This window comes from Podarcis filfolensis (assembly GCF_964270895.1).
Source record: "Podarcis filfolensis genome assembly, chromosome: 5".
Classification (NCBI taxonomy): Eukaryota; Metazoa; Chordata; class Lepidosauria; order Squamata; family Lacertidae; genus Podarcis; species Podarcis filfolensis.
The window spans coordinates 55,982,682-56,006,952 of NC_139608.1; the positions used below are offsets into that span (position 1 = coordinate 55,982,682).

Genomic DNA, 24,271 nt, shown 5'->3' on the forward strand with positions numbered 1-24,271 from the left:
CAGGCAGCATTTTCTTGCAAAGCTCATTGTCCTAGAGGAGAGAATCATAGAGAAATAGGAAGGCATAGAAATATAACAAACAGAAATACTGAGTGGTTTTGTGGGGGCCCTGATCTGATTTGTAAGTGGTGGTCTGACTTGGGGAGGGGTAAAATCACTCCAATTCACCTCAGTAATTTGCCCCAGCACAGGGTAGTTGCACAGTGAATAAAACCTTTGACAGTTTGATCATCTGCTACATACGTTACTTAAACCAAGCTTACTTACTCTCAGCAGTAGAATCACTTATATCCTTGTGCTTTTCACAGGGAAGTGTGCCTCTTGAACCCTCATATGTAGTGGGGGATGTGTCCTCAGTCCCCAAAGAACAAAACCTATCTACTTTGTTCAGTGACGGGGGAAACAGTCAGGTATGGTTTTATGTGGCATCTGATCTAAAAAGTACAATCCCCTTACTCAGTTTGATCTACAGGGTAGCTGAGAGAGAAATTTCACTTGTACCAATTGTTTTGTGACATCTGTGATCTTGATCTTTATTGTGGATGACCAGCATAGTCATTATGTGCTGTACTTAATTTTCTTTCCTTGAAATTTTCTTTATTGCATATATGCAGGCTGTATTGTATTTTTCTTGGTGTAAAGAGAATGGTTTCAAATGCTTCACTATTTCCTCTGCACATTTAAAGGGTCTTAAAAATGACTTTGTTCGGAACATCTTGTGGACATTTGAAGATATTCACATGTTGGTTGGATCAAATATGCCTATATTTGGAGGAGGAAGATACCCAGCTGTGAGCTTGCGTCTCAGGTGAATTACTAAACACTTAAAATCAGTGCAACATATTCTATAAAGCAGGCTAATTTTGCTGTTTGGTTCATTCTGTGTGTCTAGCATGATGATTAAATGTGGTTTTGTGAGCTGGGATACTGTTTATACTATGGGGTACTTATCACCAGCATTCCGTCTCTGGCAATCGTTCTGTTGTCTGATAAAGATTCTGAGTTCCCACTAACTTGAGGGCCAGAGTCTACTCAGAGTGGCCATACTTAGAGTAGACCCAATGATTTCAGTGGGCCTACTTTGAGTAATGGCTATAGCCCCATACATTTAATCTTGATTTGACTACTTGACTACTTTGAGAAGTTATCAGAGTTATTTTGAAACCTTTAAACAAACCGTCATCTGTAAAGTGTTATAAAGACTTTATAAGGCCACAGTCCTATGCATGCTTACCTGGAAGTACAATATTTTAATTAATCTCACATTTGCAATTTGCCTTGAGATTTTGAGAGAGGCTAGGGTGGAAATCAAAATATTGCCTGTTTAAAAAGCCTTGATAGATTTATTTTCTGTATTTTGATGACACTCCCTGCTCCTGTTGTTTTGTATTCTTTCCCATGTATTTCCCCCAAATATTTATTATTATTATTTATTCAATTTATATACCACTCTTTATCCAAAGATCCCAGGTTGGTGAACAACATTAAAAACATAATTTACACATCTTCATAACAAAGACATAATACATGACATAATAATACACAGTATAATTTTAAAAATACTCATAATAGCATTCTTCCAGATTTAATAGGCCATAGATTATTTAATGGCCAAAGGCCTGGGTAAAGAGGAATGTTTTTGCCTGGCTCCTAAAGACATGTAATGATGGCACCAGGCAAGCCTCTCTGGAGAGAGCATTCCACAGACGAGGAGCCCGCACAGAAAAGGCCTGTTCTTGCATTATCACCCTCTAGATCTCTCATGGAGCAGGCACATGAAGAAGGGCTCCAGATGATGATTGCAGGGTCCGAGTCAGTTCATATGAGGCAGTCCAGCACTTTGAATTGGGCCTGGAAACTGATGGGCAGCCAGTGCAGTCAGGCCAGGAATGGTGTTAATATGTTTAAACCATCTTGCCCTGACTGCCAAATTCTGCACCAGCTGAAGTTTCCAAACCATCTTCAGAGGCAGCTCCATATAGAACCCATTGCAAATAATGTAACGAAGAGGTTACCAGAGCATAGGCAACAAAAGTTAGGCTATCCCTGTCCAGATAGGGGTGTAGCTGGGCCACCAGCCAAAGCTGACAGAAGGCACTCTGTGCCAAGGACACCTGGGCCCCAAGTGACAACAATGGATCCAGGAGCACTCCCAAGCTATGTATCTGCTCCTTAAGAAGGAGCATAACCCCATCAAGAACAGGCAGTCTCCCATCTATCCAGTCTAGGGAACCACCCAGTAACAGTGCCTCTACCTTATTTGGATTAAGCCTCAGTTTATTGGCTCTCATCCAGTCCATTACTGAGGCAAGACACCAGTCCAGGACATCAGCTGTCACACCTGTAGTCCTTAAAGGAGAAATAGAGCTGTGTGTCACATAGGGGGGGTGTGTAAACATGTAATCACAGTTCTTTCTTCCGCACAATTGGACTGTGGTGGCTTATTCTTTTCTCACTTCTGGCCTCTATACCTCACCTGGAGACTACCGTATTTTTCGCCCTATAGGACGCACCGTCCCTTAAGGCGCACCTAGTTTTTTGGGGGGGAAATAAAGGGGGGGGGGAATTATTTTCCCCCCAGGCACGGGGCTGGGGCGGGGGAAGCCCGAGCTTCCCCCGACCCCAGCCCCCAGAACAGGCAACTCTCTGCAAGCCATGGGAGCCCGGCGCCTTGCGGACAGCTGCGCCCAGCCTTCGGCATGCAGGCAACTCTCCGCAAGCCGCGGGAGCCCAGCGCCGGGCTCCCGCACCTTGCAGAGAGCTGCGCGAAGCCTGGAGAGCGAGAGGGGTCAGTGCGCACCGACCCCTCTTGTTCTCCAGGCTTCAACAAAAGCCTGCATTCGCCCCATAGGACGCACACACATTTCCCCTTCATTTTTGGAGGGGAAAAAGTGCGTCCTATGGGGCGAAAAATACAGTACTTTTTTTCCCTACGGTGATTCCCTAACTTACTGGTTCTTAAAGTGTTGCCTTAGAAATGCTTCTCATAAACTTTTTTTATTCACAGTCTCAAGCTTTTAACACAGTGCTGTAGCCAATACCAGAAAGTAAAAAAGCAGTTCTCGTTTAAAAACCATGTGTTTTGTGCCTTTCTCAGCCTTTGTATGTACCCTACTGACTAAAATGTATTACAGATACTCTATGAATTTTGGACCTAACTGAAGGGGAACAAAGTTTCTATTTGTAGATTTTAATGAGTCTGATTCATTTTACCGAAATAACACTACATATATTTCTGTTTGTAGGGATAACAATAAACCAATTAATGTGCTAACTGGCATTGACTATTGGCTGGACAATTTGATCTGCAATGTGCCAGAACTTGTGATGTGTTTCCATGTTAATGGAATTGTTCAGGTAAGCTTTGAGTTCTGTTGCTCTGATTACTGTATTTGTTCTTGGTCAGTAAAATATTGCACAATTGTTAAGCCACAGTTTTCAAGCAGGTTTTTTTTTTCATTTAGATGGCAACCAGTTTAGGGAATCATTGCATTGGTGTATTGAAAAGGAATGTTTTGTTGATACTACTTCATAAGCACATTCAGACTTGGCAAGAGATTTTAGTGGGCACGTTAATAATGAAATTCTTAAACCACAACAAAAATACGACAGGTGCATTGGGTTAGTGTGTATGACTGTTAACCAGAAGGTTGGTGGTTCAAACCCACCCAGACAAGGTTGTGGGCCAGATTCCTGCATTACAGGGGTTGGACTAGATGACCCTCAGGGGAATGTTCCAACTCTACAGTTTTCTGATTCTAAGAATGCATGGAAGGCAATGACTTCCTTGTAGCATAAACAGTACTTCTAATTGGTTTTTTGTTTATTTTAGAAATACGAAATGATTAAGACAGAGGATATACCCAACTTGGAAAACTCAAATTTCTCTACCAAAGTAATAAAAGATATTGCTCAAAATATTTTATCGTTTCTGAAAGCTAACTGTACCAAAGAAGGGCATACTTATTGGCTGTTTAAAGGTGAGCATTTTTCCATTTTTTAACTTGCAGAATTACCGTGATTTAGGGTAGGGAAGATTCCTAGGTTCATAGACAATTGCACAATATATTGTGCCAGTATTTTTGCCTCTTTCCTGAGGGTCTCTGCTGGGCACCTGGCAATGTAGATGGTGCCCTCTCCCTTCTTTCTTTCTTTCTTTCTTTCTTTCTTTCTTTCTTTCTTTCTTTCTTCCCTCCCCATAGCATGTGGTGGCAGCACGTTGTGTACACAGACTAGGGTCCTCCTGCCACAGACCCATGCTCTGTTAGACTAGGGGAAGCAGCTTGGGCTGCTCTGGTAGCTCAGGAAAAGAGCAACGTCTTATTACATGCACAATGTACCAACAGACAGGAACAGAATGTTGCTCCCTCTTGTTTTTTGTGCTTCCTTCATTCCTACTTTTCTGATGCTAGGAGGGAGGGGCTTGGAAGCGGAGCAAGGATTAGGGAGTCTAAACTGAGATCACTCTAGCCATTCTGTCTCGCATTGTTCTTTCCTTGTTTGATCATACTGGAGTGCGACCAAAAATTCTAGTTTTTCCTTATTTTATTGTGGGACTCATACTTTTTCAAGCATACACTTATGGAAAAAATATTTTTCTTTCAGCAAGTGGAAGTGATATCGTAAAGCTGTATGACCTGACCACTCTCTGTGAAGAGACAGAAGATAAATACCAAAACCCCTTCACGATGCCAGTGGCAATTCTTCTTTACAAGTAAGTTTGCCTTGTATGGTTAGTACTATAAACACAGGAAAAGGTCTGAATGATACTGTTCAGCTTGAGGATTACAATCCAAATCTATGCAACCTGTAGAACACATGGTAGAGTGCTAGGCTTGTAGCCCCACTGCAGGAAGTCAAGAAAGCTAGCATTTCTCTGCTTCCGTACTGGCGTACTTTGCCGTTGTAACAGGATGGTGGCAGAAGTCACTATGGGGATGCTAAGGAGAACTTCATGATATTGGTAGAGAACTATTATGAAGCTGTATTGAGAGAGAAAAAGTGAAGTGGGGCTGAAAGTGGTTTCTTAACTTCACTGTAAGGCCAGCCAGAGCAATTCAGTGTCCCTCCATGCTGATGAAAATTTGTCCTACGAAAAATTTCAGAGTGTTGGAATCAGATTCATTTTTTAAAAAATCCTCCTGCAAATGTCAGGCTACAGCTGATCTTAAAGGGGTACAAAATATATAAGCCTAATTTTCTACTCATCTGTTGTATTCCACAATTCTTTTACACTAGAGGGTAAGTTCTGTTTTCTTGTTTCTCTTAGCATTATTAAATTTGAGGATTTTTAATATAAGGGTGGTGTTCATGTTGATGAAGCAGAAGAGTTCTTAACCTTTCAATATATTTAAATGCATTCCTTCAAGGGGTTTTGAGTTGGAAGGGCAGAAGTAGAAAGTGCAAAAACAAAGTATTTGATTGGACCAATGTCAAGTAAGGTCATTATAGCCTCCAGGTATTATCATTTCTGTATACAGTGGTGCCTCGCAAGACGAAATTAATTCGTTCCGCGAGTCTTTTCGTCTTGCGCGGTTTTTCGTCTTGCGAAGCACGGTCAGTCGCAACTGCACCTCTTCAACCGGTTTTAAGAAAAAAGGAAACAAACTCGCAAGACGTTTTTGTCTTGCGAAGCAAGCCCATAGGGAAAATCGTCTTGCGAAGCAACTCAAAAAACGAAAAACTATTTCGTCTTGTGAGTTTTTCGTCTTCCGAGGCATTCGTCTTGCGAGGTACCACTGTAGTTATATCCAGAACCTGATGCAGTATTTAATTTTATGATGTAGCCTTTGTTGCAACTAAGGCAAAATTGATTTTTTCTGGGAATGTGTTTTGAAATAATCTTTAATACAAAACACCATACATGAAACTAGCTAATTTGGAAATAATAAATACAAAATTGATAACAATTGTTTCAGTAGATGCTGCACGGTCAGTATGAGAGGGCCTTTATAGTTTGCTTTCTGTTCATTTTACTTTCTCCTAGAGTTGCTTGCAATATGATGTTGAAGAAAAACCAAAACAGGAAGCATTATGGTACTATCAGAACATTACTCCTTAACTGTGTGAAGTTGCTGGACAAGGGTAGACATCCTCAGGTAAGAATTGTATTCTGAGGCAAATACCAGTGACACCTGATACCAGTGACACCTAAAGGGAAAACACTTCATGGAGAGAGAGGTCACAACTAACCCCATTAGAATAGTTAAATGAATTATGCATTAATCATTTGATTCCAGTGTACAAGTATAGGCTCCATATGCCCTAAGCAAAGCATCTGGAAAATTCATTATATTCACTCCTCTCTCTTGCTCTATTCAGCTGCAGGAGAAATCCCAAACCATGTGCATTTAGCATTATGTGAATGATCAGAAGCAAACCTTGGGCTCAAGCACTCCCGTTTTAGGTAGTTCAATAGGTAGAGCCACATGCTTTATACAGGGTGTGTATTTGGGTATGGGTGATGATCTAGGGGAGGGGTGAGTTGAATGGCCAAGAGAGAAGGGAAATTTGGCTTCTTGTAAACATGGTGGTTTGCCTTCTGTTGGAGCAGAAAACTGGGTCATCAAAAAAGTGGCTTAATCTCTGTCTTGTACTCAGTTTCTTAAAAAGTCAGGTCCATCTCATTCAGTATTGCCTATATTGCTTGCCAGTGACTCTCCTACAGGGGAGCCCTAAGTGCAGATGCCAGTGACTGAATCTGGGAACTGGTGTTTCTCTCCCCCAAAGGCCTGGCTGTTCTTTATTCCCCACCTGCACTCCAGCCAAGGCGGATAGTTCCATTTTTTTCTTCCTCTCCTAGCCCCCGAGGCTTCATTTTTTTCTTCCTCACATTATCTACCTTTCCTTAACTTTTAAAGGCATAAAAATGTTGGTGTCTGTAACTTTGAGAAACCACTTGAATTGATCTTTCCCCTTTTCTGAATAAAGATTATTGCTTCAGCAAACTACATGCTCTCAGAACTGTTCCAGCTTGATGAGCCAAAAAAAGAAGAGGGCGGTGAGTTCCCCTTAAATGGTAATTCTGATGAAAGCTACAGTGAGGAGGAAGAGGAAATGCCTGATAGTGATGAAAATGGTTCCTATAGTACCAGCTCAGATCCTCCTGATGACAACAAAGCAGTTGCTGTAATAAAATCAGTTGGAGAACTGTCTGTACCTGAAAAATACAAATCTACTCATCAAATACGTGTAAGTGTTAACTGGCTCAATTGAGATTGAGATTATATTTTGTAATAAGACATAATCGTGTTAATTAGCATACCTTTGCCAGGGAAATTAGTATGAGGTAAAGCTTTCTCTCAAATGCCAGCTATCACCACAATACTAAAAAGGCATAGAGGAAGGCATAGGACATTTTCACCGTATATATGTATTTTTCTTCCATAGAATAATGTGTGGAAAGTGAATAATTTTTCTTAATAGTTTATTTCTGAAGATCGGGGGTTTTCTGAGTGACGTTTTTGAGGAAAATAGCCAGGGTCAAACTAGGGCAGTAGGTCTTGGGAAAATAGATGTGGCTGCAGTATGGTGCTTATTTAAATGTTTTCAGTCAGTCGTCATTAGCTTAGCTTCATTATATCCTAATAAGAATATTGAAAGCCTGAGTCCATAGCCCTTTTTAAAGATTTAACTTTATTGAGAACATAATCATTGATTATTCCTCTAATGGCTTCTGATGAGAGGAATTTCTGTTGAATTCTTCTGATTCAATGCAGCTGTTTTCTTTTGTCTTTTCTGTGCAGCCTAGTTGTGCATTTCCAGTTTGCCACGACACTGAAGAAAGGTGCAGACTAGTGCTCAACTATGTTCTTGAGGTAAGTTTTGTTTTACTAATTGTTTTAATGCATTGGATCCTAACATCCTTTGAAAGTGCAAATAATAACTAAAAGGCTTTTTCTTTTTGTTTAAAACAGGGCTTAAAATCTGTAGACAGCAGCATCAAGAAGGAAAGTGATCTTCCTGCAGCAGATCCCAGCACTCCCATTCCATTAAAGTATGAAGATGAATCAACAAGTGTTGGACCTGAGTGTCTTGAAAAGCAGATGGCCTTGTTTTTAGACAAAAGTAAGCTTGTCTTACACCCTCTTCTCAAATTTAGTAGAATTAAAAAAAAAAAGCTTTTTGATGGAAGCTTTTGGTCATCAATAGCAGCTCCCCCCTTTTTTCTGAAGTTAACATTATTTTTGGTGGTATTTCCTTTTACTGTGTTCTTTCATTGTTTTCATGGCTGCTTTATTGTATTTATTGTTGTCAAACTATTTTGAAAATGTTTAATTTTATTAACTTGTGCTGTTGAGGAAAGGCAGGTTATAAACATTCAAAATCATTAAATTGTGCTGCCAATTAACCTTTTCAGTTTTAAGCTATGGCTGCTACATTGCTTTATAATTTACTAGTGGGGAGTTCCCAGTGCTGCCTGAGAATTTTTAGAAACCAAAAAAATGTGATTTTTAAATGGGTAGGGCAATTTGTGAGTTTGGACCCATCATGTCAAAAATTGGTGAAGTCAAACCAAAGTCACATTTTGGCCGCCATCTTGATTCAAAATGGCACCCGGTCCCCAAATGTCAAGTGAAGACTCCCATCCTGGGAACATTTCTGCCAATTTTGACAACAGTATGTCGATAAGTGGCTAAACCTATAGAGAAAAGATTCCTAAGAATGAATTGCTTTATTTTTTAATTATAGTGGGCTCATTTCGGGAAGTTAAACATTCTAGTCAGTCAGGAATGATCCCTGGATCCTGGCAGTACAAAATGAAGCTTCAGCTGATCTTGAAATCCTCAAAGGCTTACTATGTTCTCTCTGATGCTGCTGTGAGTCTTCAGAAATATGGGAGAGCATTACGGTACATAAAACTAGCTTTACAGTGCCATGGTAAGTTGGAATATTTTTATTGTAGGTTCTAGATATAAAATGGCAATTGGTTATAATACTCAGCCTATGTCTGCACTCTACATTCATGAACAAGAAGGAGCTACTATGGACTTCCATGTTTCCCTCCTCTCTTCCTCCTGTAGTAGGGAAAAGAACTTTGGTGGAGTTTAGATTCACCATCCATGACGCATGACTTGTTATATACAGACAAAATATTGTGTATTAAACACTGGTTAGTTACAGAAGTCAGCTATATAATCCATGGTTTGTAGTTGACGTATTTAGAAACTGACCAGAGTTTGTTTTAGATGGTCAGACCTAATAAGGCCCACAGACTGGAGATTTTCCAGCACTGTTTTAAAGCCTTCTTTAAAAGCACACTTCCAGCACATTCCCTCACACTCCGGTATTTTGAATTCATATGCCCTTAGAGAAATTGCAAGGAACATGTGATGCATTTTACCACATTGAATAAAAAGCTGAAAAGAAGAGGTGATATAACCCCAGAACCTGGGTGTGTAATGTTGCTCTAGCCCTGGGGTAGTCAACTTATTTATACCTACTGCCCACTAATTCATCTTTCTTGATGGTAAAATTTCCTTACCGCCCACCAGTACTCGATGGAAGGAGGATTCAGCTTGTGCCGTAGAACCCCCTACCGCCCACCTAGATTCCTGAAACACCCACTAGTGGGTGGTAGGGACCAGGTTGACATCCCCTGCTCTAGCCAATGTACAGTTGTCATTATCATAATATTTGAGAACACAGCTGTGCTTGGTACTGGCAATCTAAGTTGACAAGTTTGAACTTGTATAAATAAGCATGCATACATTAATGCTTCCAGAAGATGATGAGGAGGAGGATTTATTGAATTTATATACCATCCTATATCGTACATGTGCACAGTTTCTTTGTGTGGCTTCATATCAAAAAGGCATTCTGTTCACTGGCTTCCTTTCTTACTTCCCTCCAACTAGATACATATTGCTGCCTCTGCACGAACATGCTTTCTGAAGTACTCCTGTTTCTTTGTCAGAGTTTAACTCTTTGTGGCGATATCCAACTAATGCTGGCCCAGAATGCAAACAACAGAGCTGCATATCTTGAAGAGTATAACTATCAAACAAAAGAAGATCAGGAAATACTACATAGTCTTCACAGAGAATCCAGTTGCCAAGGTAATGATTTAGTATCTGAATTACAGTGTATTCAGCTAATTGGTTCTTTATTTACTCCTGATATTTATACACCACATTTCACTGTACAGGATCACAAAGTGGTCTACACAACAATCTGTAAAGCAATACATAAAATAATGCTTTGTTTAAAACCAAAGGATACAGGTGGAACCAAAAGGTAAAGGTAAAAACATAAGGGGCATCAACACAGTTGTAGGTTGGGTTGTATATATTTGTAGCATAGTTTTTGGAAGGTCCTGTTCAAAATAGGAGAGAGGTATTTGCAGGTGGAGTCAGCATTCTTGGTCAAGATGCTGCTGATCCCATCCTTTCTTCTTCCCTTGCTCTGTCTTCTTAAAAGACATGAAAAATGCCCTGGACCAAAATAATATTTGCATAAACTTTAAAACGTATCACACTTGGCTTGGCAGAGGATGGAGATCCTTGTTCGTTTCATCCATTGGCAGCAGTTTTTGCTAAAGGTCTCACTAAACTGTAAATTACCATGGCATCTAAATACAGACAGTGGTGATAAGACTATACAAAACAAATGCAGACAGTGCTGAAGTCCCTGTGGAATGGTAGTTTTCACTCTTTGGATGTCCCCTGCTTAAACTACTGAGTACAGGTTTCACAGCTGCAGGGTTCAGACAATTGCTCCACTCCTTTGAGGAATGGGGGTTATGGGGCCAGGTGAGCTAGTCCTGCGCTTGTCACCATGCCCCATTTTCTGCATGTAAAGAAGTGGGTAGCAATCCTCTGTACAAGGGCAGTGCTTAACTGTGTGGCCCCACTGCTGAACACCTACTCACCCAGAATAGGGCATAGAGAGAATTTTATTATTTCTAACCATATAGTATCACTTTGCAATGAATGCTTGAGACACTTGTGCAGCAATGTTCCAGACAGTACTCAAATGGCCACCGAAAGGTTTTTTTCGCATTCATAAAATTAAATCAATATAAAGTATTTTTATAACAAAACCATTCATTTTGCAGAGCTTTTAAAAGCTGTAAAGTTCTTTATACACAGATTATAATCTCTTGAGTGGCTGTTGTCAATTGTTTCGAATACACTTTTATGATTCTTTAGAAATAGCGATATAGCAAAAAATTACAGTGGTGTATTAATTTTCTCTTCTAGTATTTTCTTGGGCTACTGACTTGTCTACAGATTTGGAATGCCAGCTTTCAATTAGCTGCAAATGCTATGAGGCAGCTAATGAAATTTTGCTTTTTAGTAATTTAAAAGGGCAGAATCCAGAACAATATACACAAGTGCTGAAGAGAATGGGTAACATCCGAAATGAAATTGGAGTATTTTACATGAACCAAGCTGCTGCTTTACAGAGTGAAAGAGGGGGCAAGTATATTTATCTATTTCTATTTATCTACACACACACACACACTCACTGAGAGAGAGAGAGAGAGAGAGAGAGAGAGAGAGAGAGAGAGAGAGTTTTCTACTGGTGTTTTAATTTTTGTTAGATGTAGGATTTTTAATGATCTGAAAAGAAGACTAAAATTGGAAGATACAGTAAAGATCATGGTTTATTGTGCAGTACAAAGTAAATTCAGTTTTTGGAAACTGCCCTATATATCCTAAAGGTAATTGAAACAAAAGCCCTGCAGTGGAGATGGAACCACTTCCATCACAAGGGACTGGTACAGACTTAACATAACCATTGCCAACCACAGCAAAATGATTGGGAACAGGGGATTGGATCTCCTCCCCCTCCTCCCCTGACACTTTCCTTGAATGCCAAGCTGTGTTCAAATCTAGCTTAATACAGAACTTGCATTAGTGGTAATCATTACTAATGTTTGTGGCCCTGCAGCCTTGTGCCATCCCTTGATAGGTAAGAGACAGGCTGCATTACATCTGCTCTGGCCTGTACAATTGCTTGGCACTAACACTTGGAATTAATTGAAGATAAGGATTTGAAACATTTTTTCTCTCTAAATTAGTGCTGACATATAAGCTAGAGGCCTAGATTTTGTTTTGTTTTTTTCCAGTCTGCATGCCATAAATATGACCAATAGTGTTTTCAGGTCTATTGTGCAGAAAAGGTAGAAGAGAATATGTACCATAGGGAAGATTGTCATAGAAAATCATATAGGCTAAATGTTTCTTTATAACCAGGCCTTTGGCTGATTAAGCATTCTGTAGGCGTTTTGGTGTGTTTGTGGGAGGTGGGGTTATTGGTTTGCTTTTGTTTTATTATGTATTTTGTATTCTCATTTTGTATTTGTATGCTGTGAACCTTTGGATAAAGGTCAGTATACAAATTTAATAAAGAAGAAGATTTAAAATTGATTTTCCTGTTGAACACTAGTTTCTTCAACAGGATTTTGCTAAATTTGAATATAATTATTTATAGTCGGGGGGACTAAGATCACTTTGTTTTTCAATGTTTTTCAATGCTGGAGTAGTTGGTGAAATATTCTCTTTGGAGACATCTTCCCTTTCTGGAGGCAATTGTCCTTATGGGTTCTATAAAATTACATTTAGGTCCTTTAATGTAGCACTTTTTGAGCCACTATAAATAAGATAATACAGTTCTCGCTGGCAGCCATCTTGGAAGCCATATTTCTGAGAAGAAAGACTACTTAAATTTCAGAATGGCATTAAAATAGCTAATCCATGGAAGTACACATACTACTGATTTCTTAAAATGTACCTCTTTCTCTTTCGACTGTTCTAGAGAACAAAACTGTATCTGCAGCAGAACAGCAACTTTGGAAGAAAAGCTTCTCTTGTTTCGAAAAAGGGATTCAAAACTTTGAATCCATTGACGATGCAACCAATTCTGCTCTTCTCTTGTGTAATATGGGAAGATTAATGCGGATTTGTGCTCATGCTCACTGTGCTGCTGCAGTAGACTTCAAAAGAGAATTTTCCCATGAAGAGGCTCTTTATTATAATAAGGTAACAACCACCCCAATCATCTTAAGCTGATTGCAATTCCTAGATAAAAGAGTAGGTCTCTACTGTGATTAGTGGATGCCTAAACATACAGAAATCCTATGTTGCCTTTTTGAAATGAATATTTATTGAGTATTTCTGTCTTGGATTTAGATTATATGTCTATGTAAGTTTAGTTCCAAAAATATAAGAAATGTTTACAGTGGTACCTTGGGTTAAGTACTTAATTTGTTCCGGAGGTCCGTTCTTAACCTGAAACTGTTCTTAACCTGAAGCGCCACTTTAGCTAATGGGGCCTCCTGCTGCTGCCGTGCCGCCGGAGCACGATTTGTGTTCTCATCCTGAAGCAATGTTCTTAACCCGAGGTACTATTTCTGGGTTAGCGGAGTCTGTAACCTGAAGCGTATGTAACCCGAGGTACCACTGTACTAGAATAGGGATGAAATAAGCTTTTAAATATCTTCACTCTGAAGATACATTTCATATTCCTTTTCCACTGGCTCATTTCTACAAGTTACTGCTTGTATCGGTCTACTCACGAGAATAATGTGATGTCAGTTAAGGATCTTATGGAACTCTCAGTGGCAGCTCAGTTGTAACGAGAGACGGCTATTGTGTTCATGCCCTGCTTTCCTAAGGCATCCATGAGAATGCATTGTTGAACCAGATGAGACTTTGGGGTCTAATCCAGCAAGGCTCATACATTCTTAGCTTTTTTGGTTGTGCTTTTTTGCATGCCCTGTAGCCCTCCTCATGAAAGATGCAGCTAAAACATCTGTGGGTACTCTTATCTGATGTTACTTAATACTTATTTGAGTAATCTGCTAGTGTAAATAGGCAAGTAAATATTCTGAGCCGACATGGTCTCACCAAGTTAATCAAAACTTTCTTGTTTAGAATTAAACCCTTGATACTGAGGGGAACAATAGAGACCATGGTTAGTGAACATGTACTTCTCACAGAGTTGTTCAGCCTGTTTTTACTTTTATAAAAGGTACAGCATGGGGGGGGGGTGAATATAGGAGGTTCAGATTGCAATTGAGTTCATTGGATAATGTATGGAGAATATGCACGTTAGCGGTGAAAATGTTCACTTATCAGTGTACATGCCGCCAGAGTGGCTAAAATAATAGAGTGATAATTATGTTTAATAATAGGTCATATCCTGTTCAATTATTGCAGACACCCTGTATTCAGAATCAATAAGTATTCAGTACCTACTATGTAAATATAAATACATAAATATTAGTAATGAATACAAGCCTGTCAACAACTTATTTTGCTATGCAATGATTTAATTCTGTAGGCTGTTGACTACTATCTGAAGGCCTTGAGGTCCCTGGGTGAAAGGGAAGTTCATCCTGCTGTTTGGGATTCTGTCAACTGGGAGCTGTCTACCACCTACTTTACTATGGCAACTCTGCTGCAAGATTATGCTCCCTTATCCAGAAAGGCTCAAGAACAGGTAACTGTGTGTGTGTGTGTGTGTGTGTGTGTGTGTGTGTGTGTGTGTTTTAAGAACTAACCATTCCTGTAGCACTTAAAATAGAAAAGAGGAAGAAGGACTCAGATTCATGTTGAATATAGTATTTGAATCATCAATAGAAAAATTAGGTGATCATGATGATGATTGCTGCAAGAATGGTTTCTAAGCATTTCTTAGCTATATAGGCTTTTTACTTACCTTGAGCAAATACTATTGCATGCATCTCTGTCCTTTCTGAAGCCCACACTCTGGTAGCAGCCATATGTATCTATGTTGACAGATCAATCGTAGATTATGGCATCCTGCATAGTGTTGTACAAATGTTAATTCTTCTTTGATGATCACTCATAGCCGAGTAAGATTGTCTTCCATTAATTTGGTCTTAACTGTGTGTCCGTGACTGTGGAGGCCAATTCTGGATCCACACGTCCTTCCACAGTGGAGACATAGGTTTCCGCGCAGGAGTTGATCACTGCGAAGATTTGCCAAACGTGCCTTCCTCTTAGCATGTTTTTCCCTTTCACCCTGAGTTTGTGCTTCTTCAAAGTCCATGACGCCTTTGGTAAAGGCTATTCTCCAACTGGAGCACTCGCAGGCCAGTGTTTCCCAATTATCTGTGCTTATACTGCATTTTTTTTTTGTTTTGCCTTTAGAGCGTCTTTAAACCTCTTTTGTTGTCCACTGGCATTTTGTTTTCCATTCTTAAGTTGGGAATGGAGTAGTTGCTTTGAAAAATGATAATCAGGCATCCGAACAGCATGATCAGTCCAGTGAAGTTGATGTTTAAGAATCATTGTTTCTACACTGGTGATCTTTGCTTCTTCCAGTACACTGACATTAGTTCACCTGTCTTCCCTGTATAAATGTTATGGGAGTAGGAGCAGTATTTCTTAATTTTTCTTATTCATGAAAATAAATAATGCCAAATACTCTATTTTGAGAAATTCATGTATTGCAAGGTATTGCAAAGTATTGCAATACTACAAATTTTGAAAGCTTTTTCTTTGTGTGTTAGATAGAAAAAGAAGTTAGCGAGTCAATGATGAAATCCTTGAAATATTGTGATGTTGACACAGTGTCTGCACGGCAGCCCCTTTGCCAGTACCGGGCAGCTACAGTTCACCACAGGCTGGCTTCCATGTATCACAGCTGTTTGAGAAACCAGGTATTTGTCCAAAGAGAATCTACAATAATGTGTCTCTGATGGTGCACGCTTAATATATATTGATTAGTATATATCTCATATGTAAACAGAGGGTCATAGTGTTTTATTTTTTAAGCATAGGTTTGTTACATTTTTTAAAGTGTGGATTTCTGACTTGTTGATTTATGGCCACATCGATGTCTGCATGACACTATTGGCTTTTCCAGGTAGTTGGTAAACTTCTTTTATTCTCAGTAATTATGCTAGCCTTGATACATCAGCAGTAGCATCATTGTGTGGTACTCTGGCAGGAAGATGTTACTACATCCATTAGGTTTCTAAACATATTTAATAGCACATATATTTTATAAGAAGAATCTTGTAAAACAGTTACAAGGAGAAATTGATTTCATATGCTTCCTGCTAAACATGTATTTTCTGTAAATATTTAAGTTATGTAGTAAGCATTGTTAAAGGGGGGATATGCTTTACCATAATACATAAAACTATGCTTTTTATTCACCTGAACAAATTTCAAACAATTTTTTTTTGTCAAAGGTTGGTGATGAACATCAGCGGAAACAGCATAGAGTACTAGTAGATCTTCATTACAGTAAAGCTGTGAAGTTTTTTCACCTCCTGAAGGATGTGCCATGTGAGCTTCTTCGTGTACAGCTGGAAAGAGTAGCATTTGCAGAATTTCAGATGGCAAGTAAGTTGAACAGTTGTTCTATTCTGAATAAATATTTTTCAAACTTTTTTTCAAAAATAATGATGAACAGCAGTTCCCTGGGATGAAACAGAATTTGCTAATTGGTTCACTAGACTTGTCTTAAACTCAAAATATTATTAAAGAAAGAATTTTGTAATTGACAAGTACTTAGTATATTAATATCATTCTTATCTACTTCTAGGTCAAAATAGCAGTGCTGGAAAACTAAAGACTTTGTCTGGGGCTTTGGATATAATGGTAAAGACCCAGTCTGTGTTTCAGCTCATCAGAAAGGAACTTGTTGCTGAATTTGAACAGGTAAACTACCTATTATTATTATTTTATAGATGTTTGTGGTTCTGTCATGTTACATGATTGTTTACACTGGTTTAGAATTGAGTAAAATATATGTTTGAATGGTTGTGTTATACTTAATGTCTGTATTTTTAAATACCCCCCAGCAGCTTTTTTTAAATTTCCCTATAATTGCATAATTACATACATGTGCTGATACTTAACCCTTTTTTATTGTTTGAGCAAATCTGTACACCACTTTTCAAAACCAAAAATTCTCCCCAAAGCAGCTCACAGTGTTCTTTTGTTAAGACTAGAGAACCATTTTCATAAGTGTCTTTTCTGTTTAGAGACTTGAGGATAACAAAAGCAATGTGGAAAGTGTGCCTGCTGAAGACTCATCCACTAGCCTCAATAAGGAGGAAATTGTAAAACTCCTTGGTATATTTGAGTCTCGATTGTCTTTCCTCCTTCTTCAGTCCATCAAACTGCTTACATCAACTAAAAGGAAAGTTGGGTAAGTCAGTACATGGTACTATTTCTCTTAACTTCTTTGCTTTGCATGAACTGCTTACATCAACTAAAAGGAAAGTTGGGTAAGTCAGTACATGGTACTATTTCTCTTAACTTCTTTGCTTTGCATGAATTGTTTTTTATTGAGCTTTGGATCCAAACTATATCATTTACAGAAAGAGAGCAGCAATAGCATTGTTCTGCAGAGTTCACTCAGTGCTATAGCAGATGAGGTTTGTAGTAGTACTACATAAACAGACCTATTTGGGGATTTAGTTTTTTGTGCATTTCTTGCACAGCCCTGTAGAATGATGTATAAAAGATTCGTTCCTTGAAGAGCATATTGAGATCCAGCCAAGAACTTTGTTTTGCCTTTTAAGCCTACTGTGTATTGCAGGGCTTTCCAACTTCCAAGAGACTGCGATCTATTCCCACTATAAAAAAACTGCCAGTTATCTACCCATTGGATTGACCAAAGTTGTTTTTTAGGGAGCCAAAGCTGTTGAGCTCCAACCCCCCCCCCCCCCCGCTTTGCTACATTGGTGAGGGTCCAAAGGCAGAGCAGGAGCTAACACAGATATCCCACAATCATCCAGTATATCGCGATCGACCTGTAGGACACGCCTGGTGTATTGTATTAGTTTTATGTTTGGCGTATTTGGGAAAATGTTTTGTGTATCATCCTTTTGTGGTGATACCATGTATTCAGTCGGGAATGGAGAAGAATTGGGATTGGTGTTTCTGTAGGAAAGGCATTACCATTGCTTATGGTGCCTACAAGGATCAAGCAAGCTCTGTTTACCTGCACTTAGAATAGGCCTGCAGCTCAGGAGGAGGAGGGAGGAAAAGAGAGTAAATAAAACACATGCTGTTGCTGTGAGGTAAAGCTCACTCTGTATGTAAGAGCCGGTAGATAGCACAAAATATCTGTTGTTTTCCCCAGCTTTAAGATTATGTTATGTTCATAGAGCTAGGCAAAAAGAAAATTGGGTTTTGATTTTTATTTGTGCAAGGAAATTGCAAGAGTAACTTGGAGTGCCAGTCTATCCACATGGAATTGTTAACTTAGAAAGCTCTGAAGTTGTGTTGGCATGTGTGCTAAATATAGTATAGCAACTACAGTATTCCAAGTGTAAAGAAGCTTCATGGGGCAAGATGATCAATACACGACAGGACAGAGTAATAGCAGAGTGTTTGCTGTGCTTCTCTTTTTTCAGTTTTTTATTAGAATTCTGAGTCTCCACACGGTGGCAGTATAAATAAAGGCCAAAACATAGGGGTTTTTCCCCCCAGAGTAACTTGTTTACTATATAATATGTTAGCACTTGTAATTGTTCATGTTGTAGTATATTGTGCAGATTTGGAAAGGCTAATAATGTCATGGAAAAATATTTAGATTTTTGTGTATTCTACTCTTTGAATTACTAGTAATTCTCTTTAGCTTTTTCTAAAGCCTGGGCACATCAATCCCAGCTGCATCATTTTTAAATATTAATTTTTCAAGCTTTCCAAAAATGACAGCAGACGGGTGCTGTAGCCATTTCATTGTAGCTGGAGCCACATCAGAATTGTACTTCTGCCATATCCGTGCTCAGTTTTCCTCAACCTCATAATGTTGTCATTTATTATTACCGTGTATTTATTTATAGACAAAAATGGTGATTGCAGGAGTATAAAACAAGTGGAAAACAACATAATTATAATTAAAACAGAAAAAACAAAACCCAGTGATCCAGTATTAAATCTCTCTCTCTCTCTCTCTCTCTCTCTCTCTCTCTCTCTCTCACACACACACACACACACACACACACACAAATATACAACAACAGCATGATCACTAGCACAGTTTTCAACAGGGCCACACCCCTGTCTTTTCCTGACAAAGCTTGTCATGCAGGGCAACCAAGCCAGTTTCAGCGCAGAACCCATGTCCAAACCCTGATTGAAATAAGAGCCAGACAATTACCATATTTTTCGCCCTATAGGACGCACTTTTTCCCCTCCAAAAATGAAGGGGAAATCTGTGTGCGTCCTATGGGGCGAACGCAGGCTTTCGCTGAAGCTTGGAGAGCGAGAGGGGTCGGTGCGCACCGACCCCTCTCGCTCTCCAGGCTTCAGGAAGCTATCAGCAAGCCTGGGGAGCCCGCGGGAGTTCCTGCAGGGGTCCCTAGGCTGCGGATAGCAGCCTGCTTCCTGGAGCGCGGGGCGCGCTGAAAGCAGAGCGCCCGGCGCTTCGGGAAGACATCCGCAGCCTGCTTCCCGGAGCACGGGGCACGCTGGAAGCAGGGCGCCCGGCGCTTCGGGAAGACATCTGCAGCCTGCTGCATGGAGCACGGGGAGCGCTGAAGCAGAGCACCCCACGCTTAGGGCAGACATCGGGCAGCCCCACAAGCTCGGGGGACTGCAGGGAGGCGGAGCGCCGCCATCCTGCTGTTCCCCGACCTGGTTTTGGGGGGGAAATAAAGGGAAAAAAAATTTCCTTTATTTCCCCCCAAAAAACTAGATGCGTCCTATGGGCCAGTGCGTCCTATGGGACGAAAAATACGGTAAGTCTCATCCAAAAGTAGCCACAGAGAATACTGCTCAAAGGATAGGTTTTGCCTGCATGCTATAGTTATCCTTTATTAACTGACATTTTATCATCTTCAGTCTCCTTCAGTGGGTATGATGTCATAGTCCTGCCTTTTTATAAATACAAATGAGTTTTTAGTTGTTACTCTATTTTAGTTTTATGTTTGTTTATGCTTACATCTTGTAAAAAAAGGAAATAATTAAAGTTCAATAAGTAATGATAAATGATGCTGTTGTATAGTACCCCTATATATCAACAAGAGCAAGGGCCACTGTAGTAATATTACGGCTGCCAGGGACTGCTGCTGCCTGGGGCTATGGTTGGATCTGAGTTTATGGTCACCACGTGGCTATGTGTCGGACGCGGGTGGCACTGTGGTCTAAACCACTGAGCCTCTTGGGCTTGCCGATTGGAAGGTCAGTGGTTCGAATCCCTGCGACGGGATGAGCTCCCGTTGCTCAGTCCCAGCTCCTGCCAACCTAGCAGTTCAAAAGCATGCCAGTGCAAGTAGATAAATAGATACCGCTCCGGCGGGAAGGTAAACGGCGTTTCCATGCGCTGCTCTGATTTCAGTGTTCCATTGCGCCAGAGGCAGCTTAGTCATGCTGGCCACATGACCTGGAAAAACTGTCTGCAGACAAACGCCGCCTCGGCCTGAAAGTAAGATGAAATGGGGCAGCCCCAGAGTCACCTTTGACAGGACTCAACCGTCCAGGTTTCCTTTACCTTTTACCTATGTGTCGGTATTGGGATATTACTTTGCACAAATAAAAGTAATACTGTGGCCTCGTAGGCTTGAGTTAGGCATTTTGTAGGGGAATCAGTTTAATATTGAATGTGGTGATCCAGTTCACACATGCACACAATGACTCAGGAGTTACTGATTTGCAGCTGAATGTATGAACAGACACCGTTTAAAGCATACGTCTAAAGTGCTGTGTGTGATTGTGTGCTCCTCCACAGTTGAATCACAAAGTCACGATGTGATCATTACAGCATGTTTTTAGTCAGTTAATAAAAGAGAGGCATCCCTAATAGAAAAGAGGACACAAAGGGAAGTAGAACAGAATTGCTATAAAGGACAAAGCACATTGGTATATATAGTCACTGTGCCATGTTGAATGTGTGCTCAGAAAGTTAAATTGCCTTAGAGAGCTAAGGTCACTTTCAACTCCATTGTGAGGCTTCTAATGGACCCTTTGAGTTAATAATTCTGTAGTGAAAGATCAGGAGTGTAAAGAGGTAAGCCTCGTCAGACATTTGATTGTGTTTTCTCCCCTGCTGCTAAATGTTTGGAACACCTGAAGCTTTTAACTATGAGAATGTAACTGCAGACAAATTGGGGTGGGGAGGAGAGTGGTATCTCCAGAATGGGATGTTTAGCTAGGAGGCTTAGATATTGGGAACTACTAACCAGCTTTATGTATCATTTGGAATGCATATGCATCATCAGTGGAATATCAATGCATAAACCATCTATAGAGCAACGCATGGATAAAATAGCTGCTCTCTCAATTATAAAATAACTGTGCTGTTTGGCAATGAAACAGCTTTAAAACACTTATTAAAAGAAATACTTAGTTCTGGATATTCTAATAGAATTCATTGGAATTTTAAATTTACTAACTGGTCTGTCTGCATAATAAATAAAGCTGTCAATTCTATTTGCCAAATGTTAGGAATTTAATTGCTTCTTGCTTTCTTGGATCAAAGTATTTCCAGTGGCAATGCTTTCTCTGTATAGTTCTGGATAATGCCAGCTGTGGCAGTTGTTCATTTTTGAGCACATTTTATTAGTGTCTAAAAAGAGATGGAGAACTTGCACTAACAAAAGCAAAAGATCTAAGCTTATTCAACACACCTGAGTTCCTCTGACAATTAGCATTGTGATGAAGCATGATGAAAGAGAAAGGTTTTTCTAAAAAGTATTAATGTAGAGGTACACAGAGGCTGGTGCATACAATGAGCTATTGTGGTGAACCCAAGTAGTTGAAAAATAAGTTGCCATTAAAGGAGAATATAATAAATGGAAAGATAGATTCAGCCGTGACAAAAGTGAGATTCCATTAGTACTCGGAAAGTGTAAGTGTTGCACACTTTTGAGTTGCACTGATGAGAACATGAAAAACAGGATAAATGGTATTTGCTCCAGGTGGAAGGAGGGAAGTGGGGATGAATTGTGGTTCTGCTGTCTCCCAAGGGTTACTGCTCAGCTAAATTCCCCTCTATTTGCTCACAGTACAGGATCTTCCCTTGCACTTAAACCTACTTTCCTATGATAGAGGTAAGGGAAAGAATATTCTAATAAGCCCCTTGTGTCCGCATGATTAAGGAGGATGTGGTAGTACTAAAAGTCTAAAAGTGGATAGGTTTTGGTTCAACATACTGCAAGCAGAGTTCTGCCACCCCAAAGAAAGCTGCTCCTAGGGTAAAGGATGTGACACAAGAGGCTTCATTTGGCAGGGGGAATCTTCTCTTTGCACAAATAAAAGTGCATCTCACACACATTATTGCTCTGTTGGAGCCAAGCCACTATATGCAGACTTTGCTTATGCATCAACTACTAGATTAACCTAGTTCCCCCCCTTTCTTCCAGAGGTAACAGTGAAGAAGAAGAAATTCTTAAGACCAATAAGAATGTTTATTCACTTCTTTTGCGATCAGCAGCAAATAAAAACCTGACTCTGCTAGAAAGAACGGAAGTTGTTTTAAACTTATTGGAAAAGCTGACTCAGGATAATGAAGGCAATAATCTGGGAATTCAGTGACCCACCTTAATGCTTGTACATGTTGCAACCATTGAATCAGTGCCTTGCTCAAAAAGGGATTTGTGGTTCTCTTCCATAGATTGCCCGCTTTATTTATATTGTTACATATTTATAAGATTGTACAGTTGGAAAATAAAACTATTGTTAACCTTTGAATGCTGTTATGAATTAGCATATATTTTTTGTTTTTACACTTCTGGGTTTGTTTTGAAATGCTCAAAGAGAAATGTACAGTTAGTTTATTTAATCTGAACTGTAATGGGCTTTGTATTGTTGCAAAGCAGAATGGTTTTGCTAGCACTCTACTCTGTTTCACCAGGGGTGGGGAACATGGGCCCTACAGCTGTTGCTGGACTCCCAACCCTCGGCATTTGTGGCCACTGGCTGCATTGGCTGGGCCTGATGGGAACTGGAGTCCTGTCACATCTCAAAGGCCACAGATTCCCCACCCTTGTGTTACAGCAAAAGTCCCCTTTGCTGTTTCTTTCCACTATGCATTCTCTGCTAAGCAAAACGTCCGTGAAAGGCACATGCCAGCAGTATTAATTAAAACCATAACATTACAATTACAGATTCCTCCAAAAATGTGCCTTTTGCACTTCAATGCAAACACTTAAAATAGACATTACTCTGAGAAATGAAACGGGCTTGTTTGTACCTCACTGTCACTTTTTCAGAAATGTGAATAAACAGTTGTATATTGAAGAAATTTTATTAAAAATTTATCCCAGTGGTCATCATTTCATTTCTGTTGTCTCATTTTCCTCCCAGAAAACCTCAAAGGTATCAGTGCATACAAAGGTTGCTGTGTTGGTTCTTTTGTTTGTTCTTTTGTAGAGGTTTGTAACACCATCAGGGAACACAAGTTTCTTTTAAAAAGAAATATTGTTCCTGCATTGCACTATAATCTCATTCTGCAAATGGCTACCATTTATTCCATTTAACCAAATATTCCGAGTAACTTGAAAGATTGCTCATTCTTGCTTTTCCACAGAATCACTTTATGTTGCCTACTGTGTCTTCTCTTGTGTATGACTGACAGGCTATATTATCTTGTATTATTTAGTAGGCATCATATGCAATGTTCAAAATTGTGACCCTATGGTGTCTTTGCATGTTCTAATTCGGCCCAGATACTCTCTGCATGATATGACTGAGCTACCAACCAATAGTTCTCTCATCTTATTCTGAGTCATTTTGACTCATTGGCTTGGATCCTAACTTTTATTTTGCTCTTGGGGTTTGGGGAACCCTTGAGCTGTGTGGAGAGCTGCAGGCAGCCAAGCGAACATGGTTTATTCTATAAAGGCTACACTATGTTGGTTAAATGCAACCTGATTCTGTAAGCATTTTCTACATAGTAGCTATATAGATATTTCAGTGAATTATTATTTTTTTAATTTGCAGCTCCAAAAAGATGTATAGTCCTTATCTGGACCACCTGGAGTGCATTCTAAGCATCACTTCCTTTGGCAGTTTGATATGGAGTTGTTCCCAGCTGCAGAGAGCATTTTGTGCAATGGAACAGTTCTTTTCCTTTCTTTTGTCCCCCATATACCCATGGGATATGCTGTGGGCTAATTTGTCTGGGCCTGCGGTGGGAGGGCATAATTGTCCCAAAGCAGGTAGGGGAATCTTGCACAAGATTCTTCTGTCCAATATCTGGTGATTCACCTCCACCCTGTTCTGGATAACACAGCCCACAATGTTTGGTAGGTCCTGCTGAGTATCTAGAGACTTTTTGTGGGGGGTGGGGGTGGCGAGAAGGAAAGGTAGATCAAATGAGCTACCTTAACTTG

General features: G+C 39.9%; 1 protein-coding gene across 6 annotated transcripts in view; it reads left to right on the top strand.

The window, feature by feature from the left end:
* EDRF1 (erythroid differentiation regulatory factor 1) overlaps positions 1-23,209 on the top strand; it is a 31,980-nt gene extending 8,771 nt beyond the window's left edge. For 2 of the 6 annotated variants that reach the window (XM_083616842.1, XM_083616843.1), the window contains exons 7-25: positions 309-410; positions 687-808; positions 3,246-3,357; positions 3,833-3,980; positions 4,606-4,714; positions 5,987-6,098; positions 6,931-7,191; positions 7,746-7,817; positions 7,917-8,067; positions 8,692-8,880; positions 9,858-10,058; positions 11,202-11,420; positions 12,763-12,986; positions 14,290-14,448; positions 15,485-15,634; positions 16,172-16,325; positions 16,528-16,643; positions 16,970-17,136; positions 22,301-23,209. In XM_083616842.1, coding sequence (XP_083472968.1) covers positions 309-410; positions 687-808; positions 3,246-3,357; positions 3,833-3,980; positions 4,606-4,714; positions 5,987-6,098; positions 6,931-7,191; positions 7,746-7,817; positions 7,917-8,067; positions 8,692-8,880; positions 9,858-10,058; positions 11,202-11,420; positions 12,763-12,986; positions 14,290-14,448; positions 15,485-15,634; positions 16,172-16,325; positions 16,528-16,643; positions 16,970-17,136; positions 22,301-22,472 — 2,940 coding nt within the window. In that variant the 3' untranslated portion in view covers positions 22,473-23,209. The remainder of the gene's footprint in view (positions 1-308; positions 411-686; positions 809-3,245; positions 3,358-3,832; positions 3,981-4,605; positions 4,715-5,986; positions 6,099-6,930; positions 7,192-7,745; positions 7,818-7,916; positions 8,068-8,691; positions 8,881-9,857; positions 10,059-11,201; positions 11,421-12,762; positions 12,987-14,289; positions 14,449-15,484; positions 15,635-16,171; positions 16,326-16,527; positions 16,644-16,969; positions 17,137-22,300) is intronic. The other 4 variants (XM_083616844.1, XM_083616845.1, XR_014548914.1 and 1 more) reach the window with 3 other exon arrangements.
* The last annotated feature ends 1,062 nt before the right edge of the window (positions 23,210-24,271 follow it).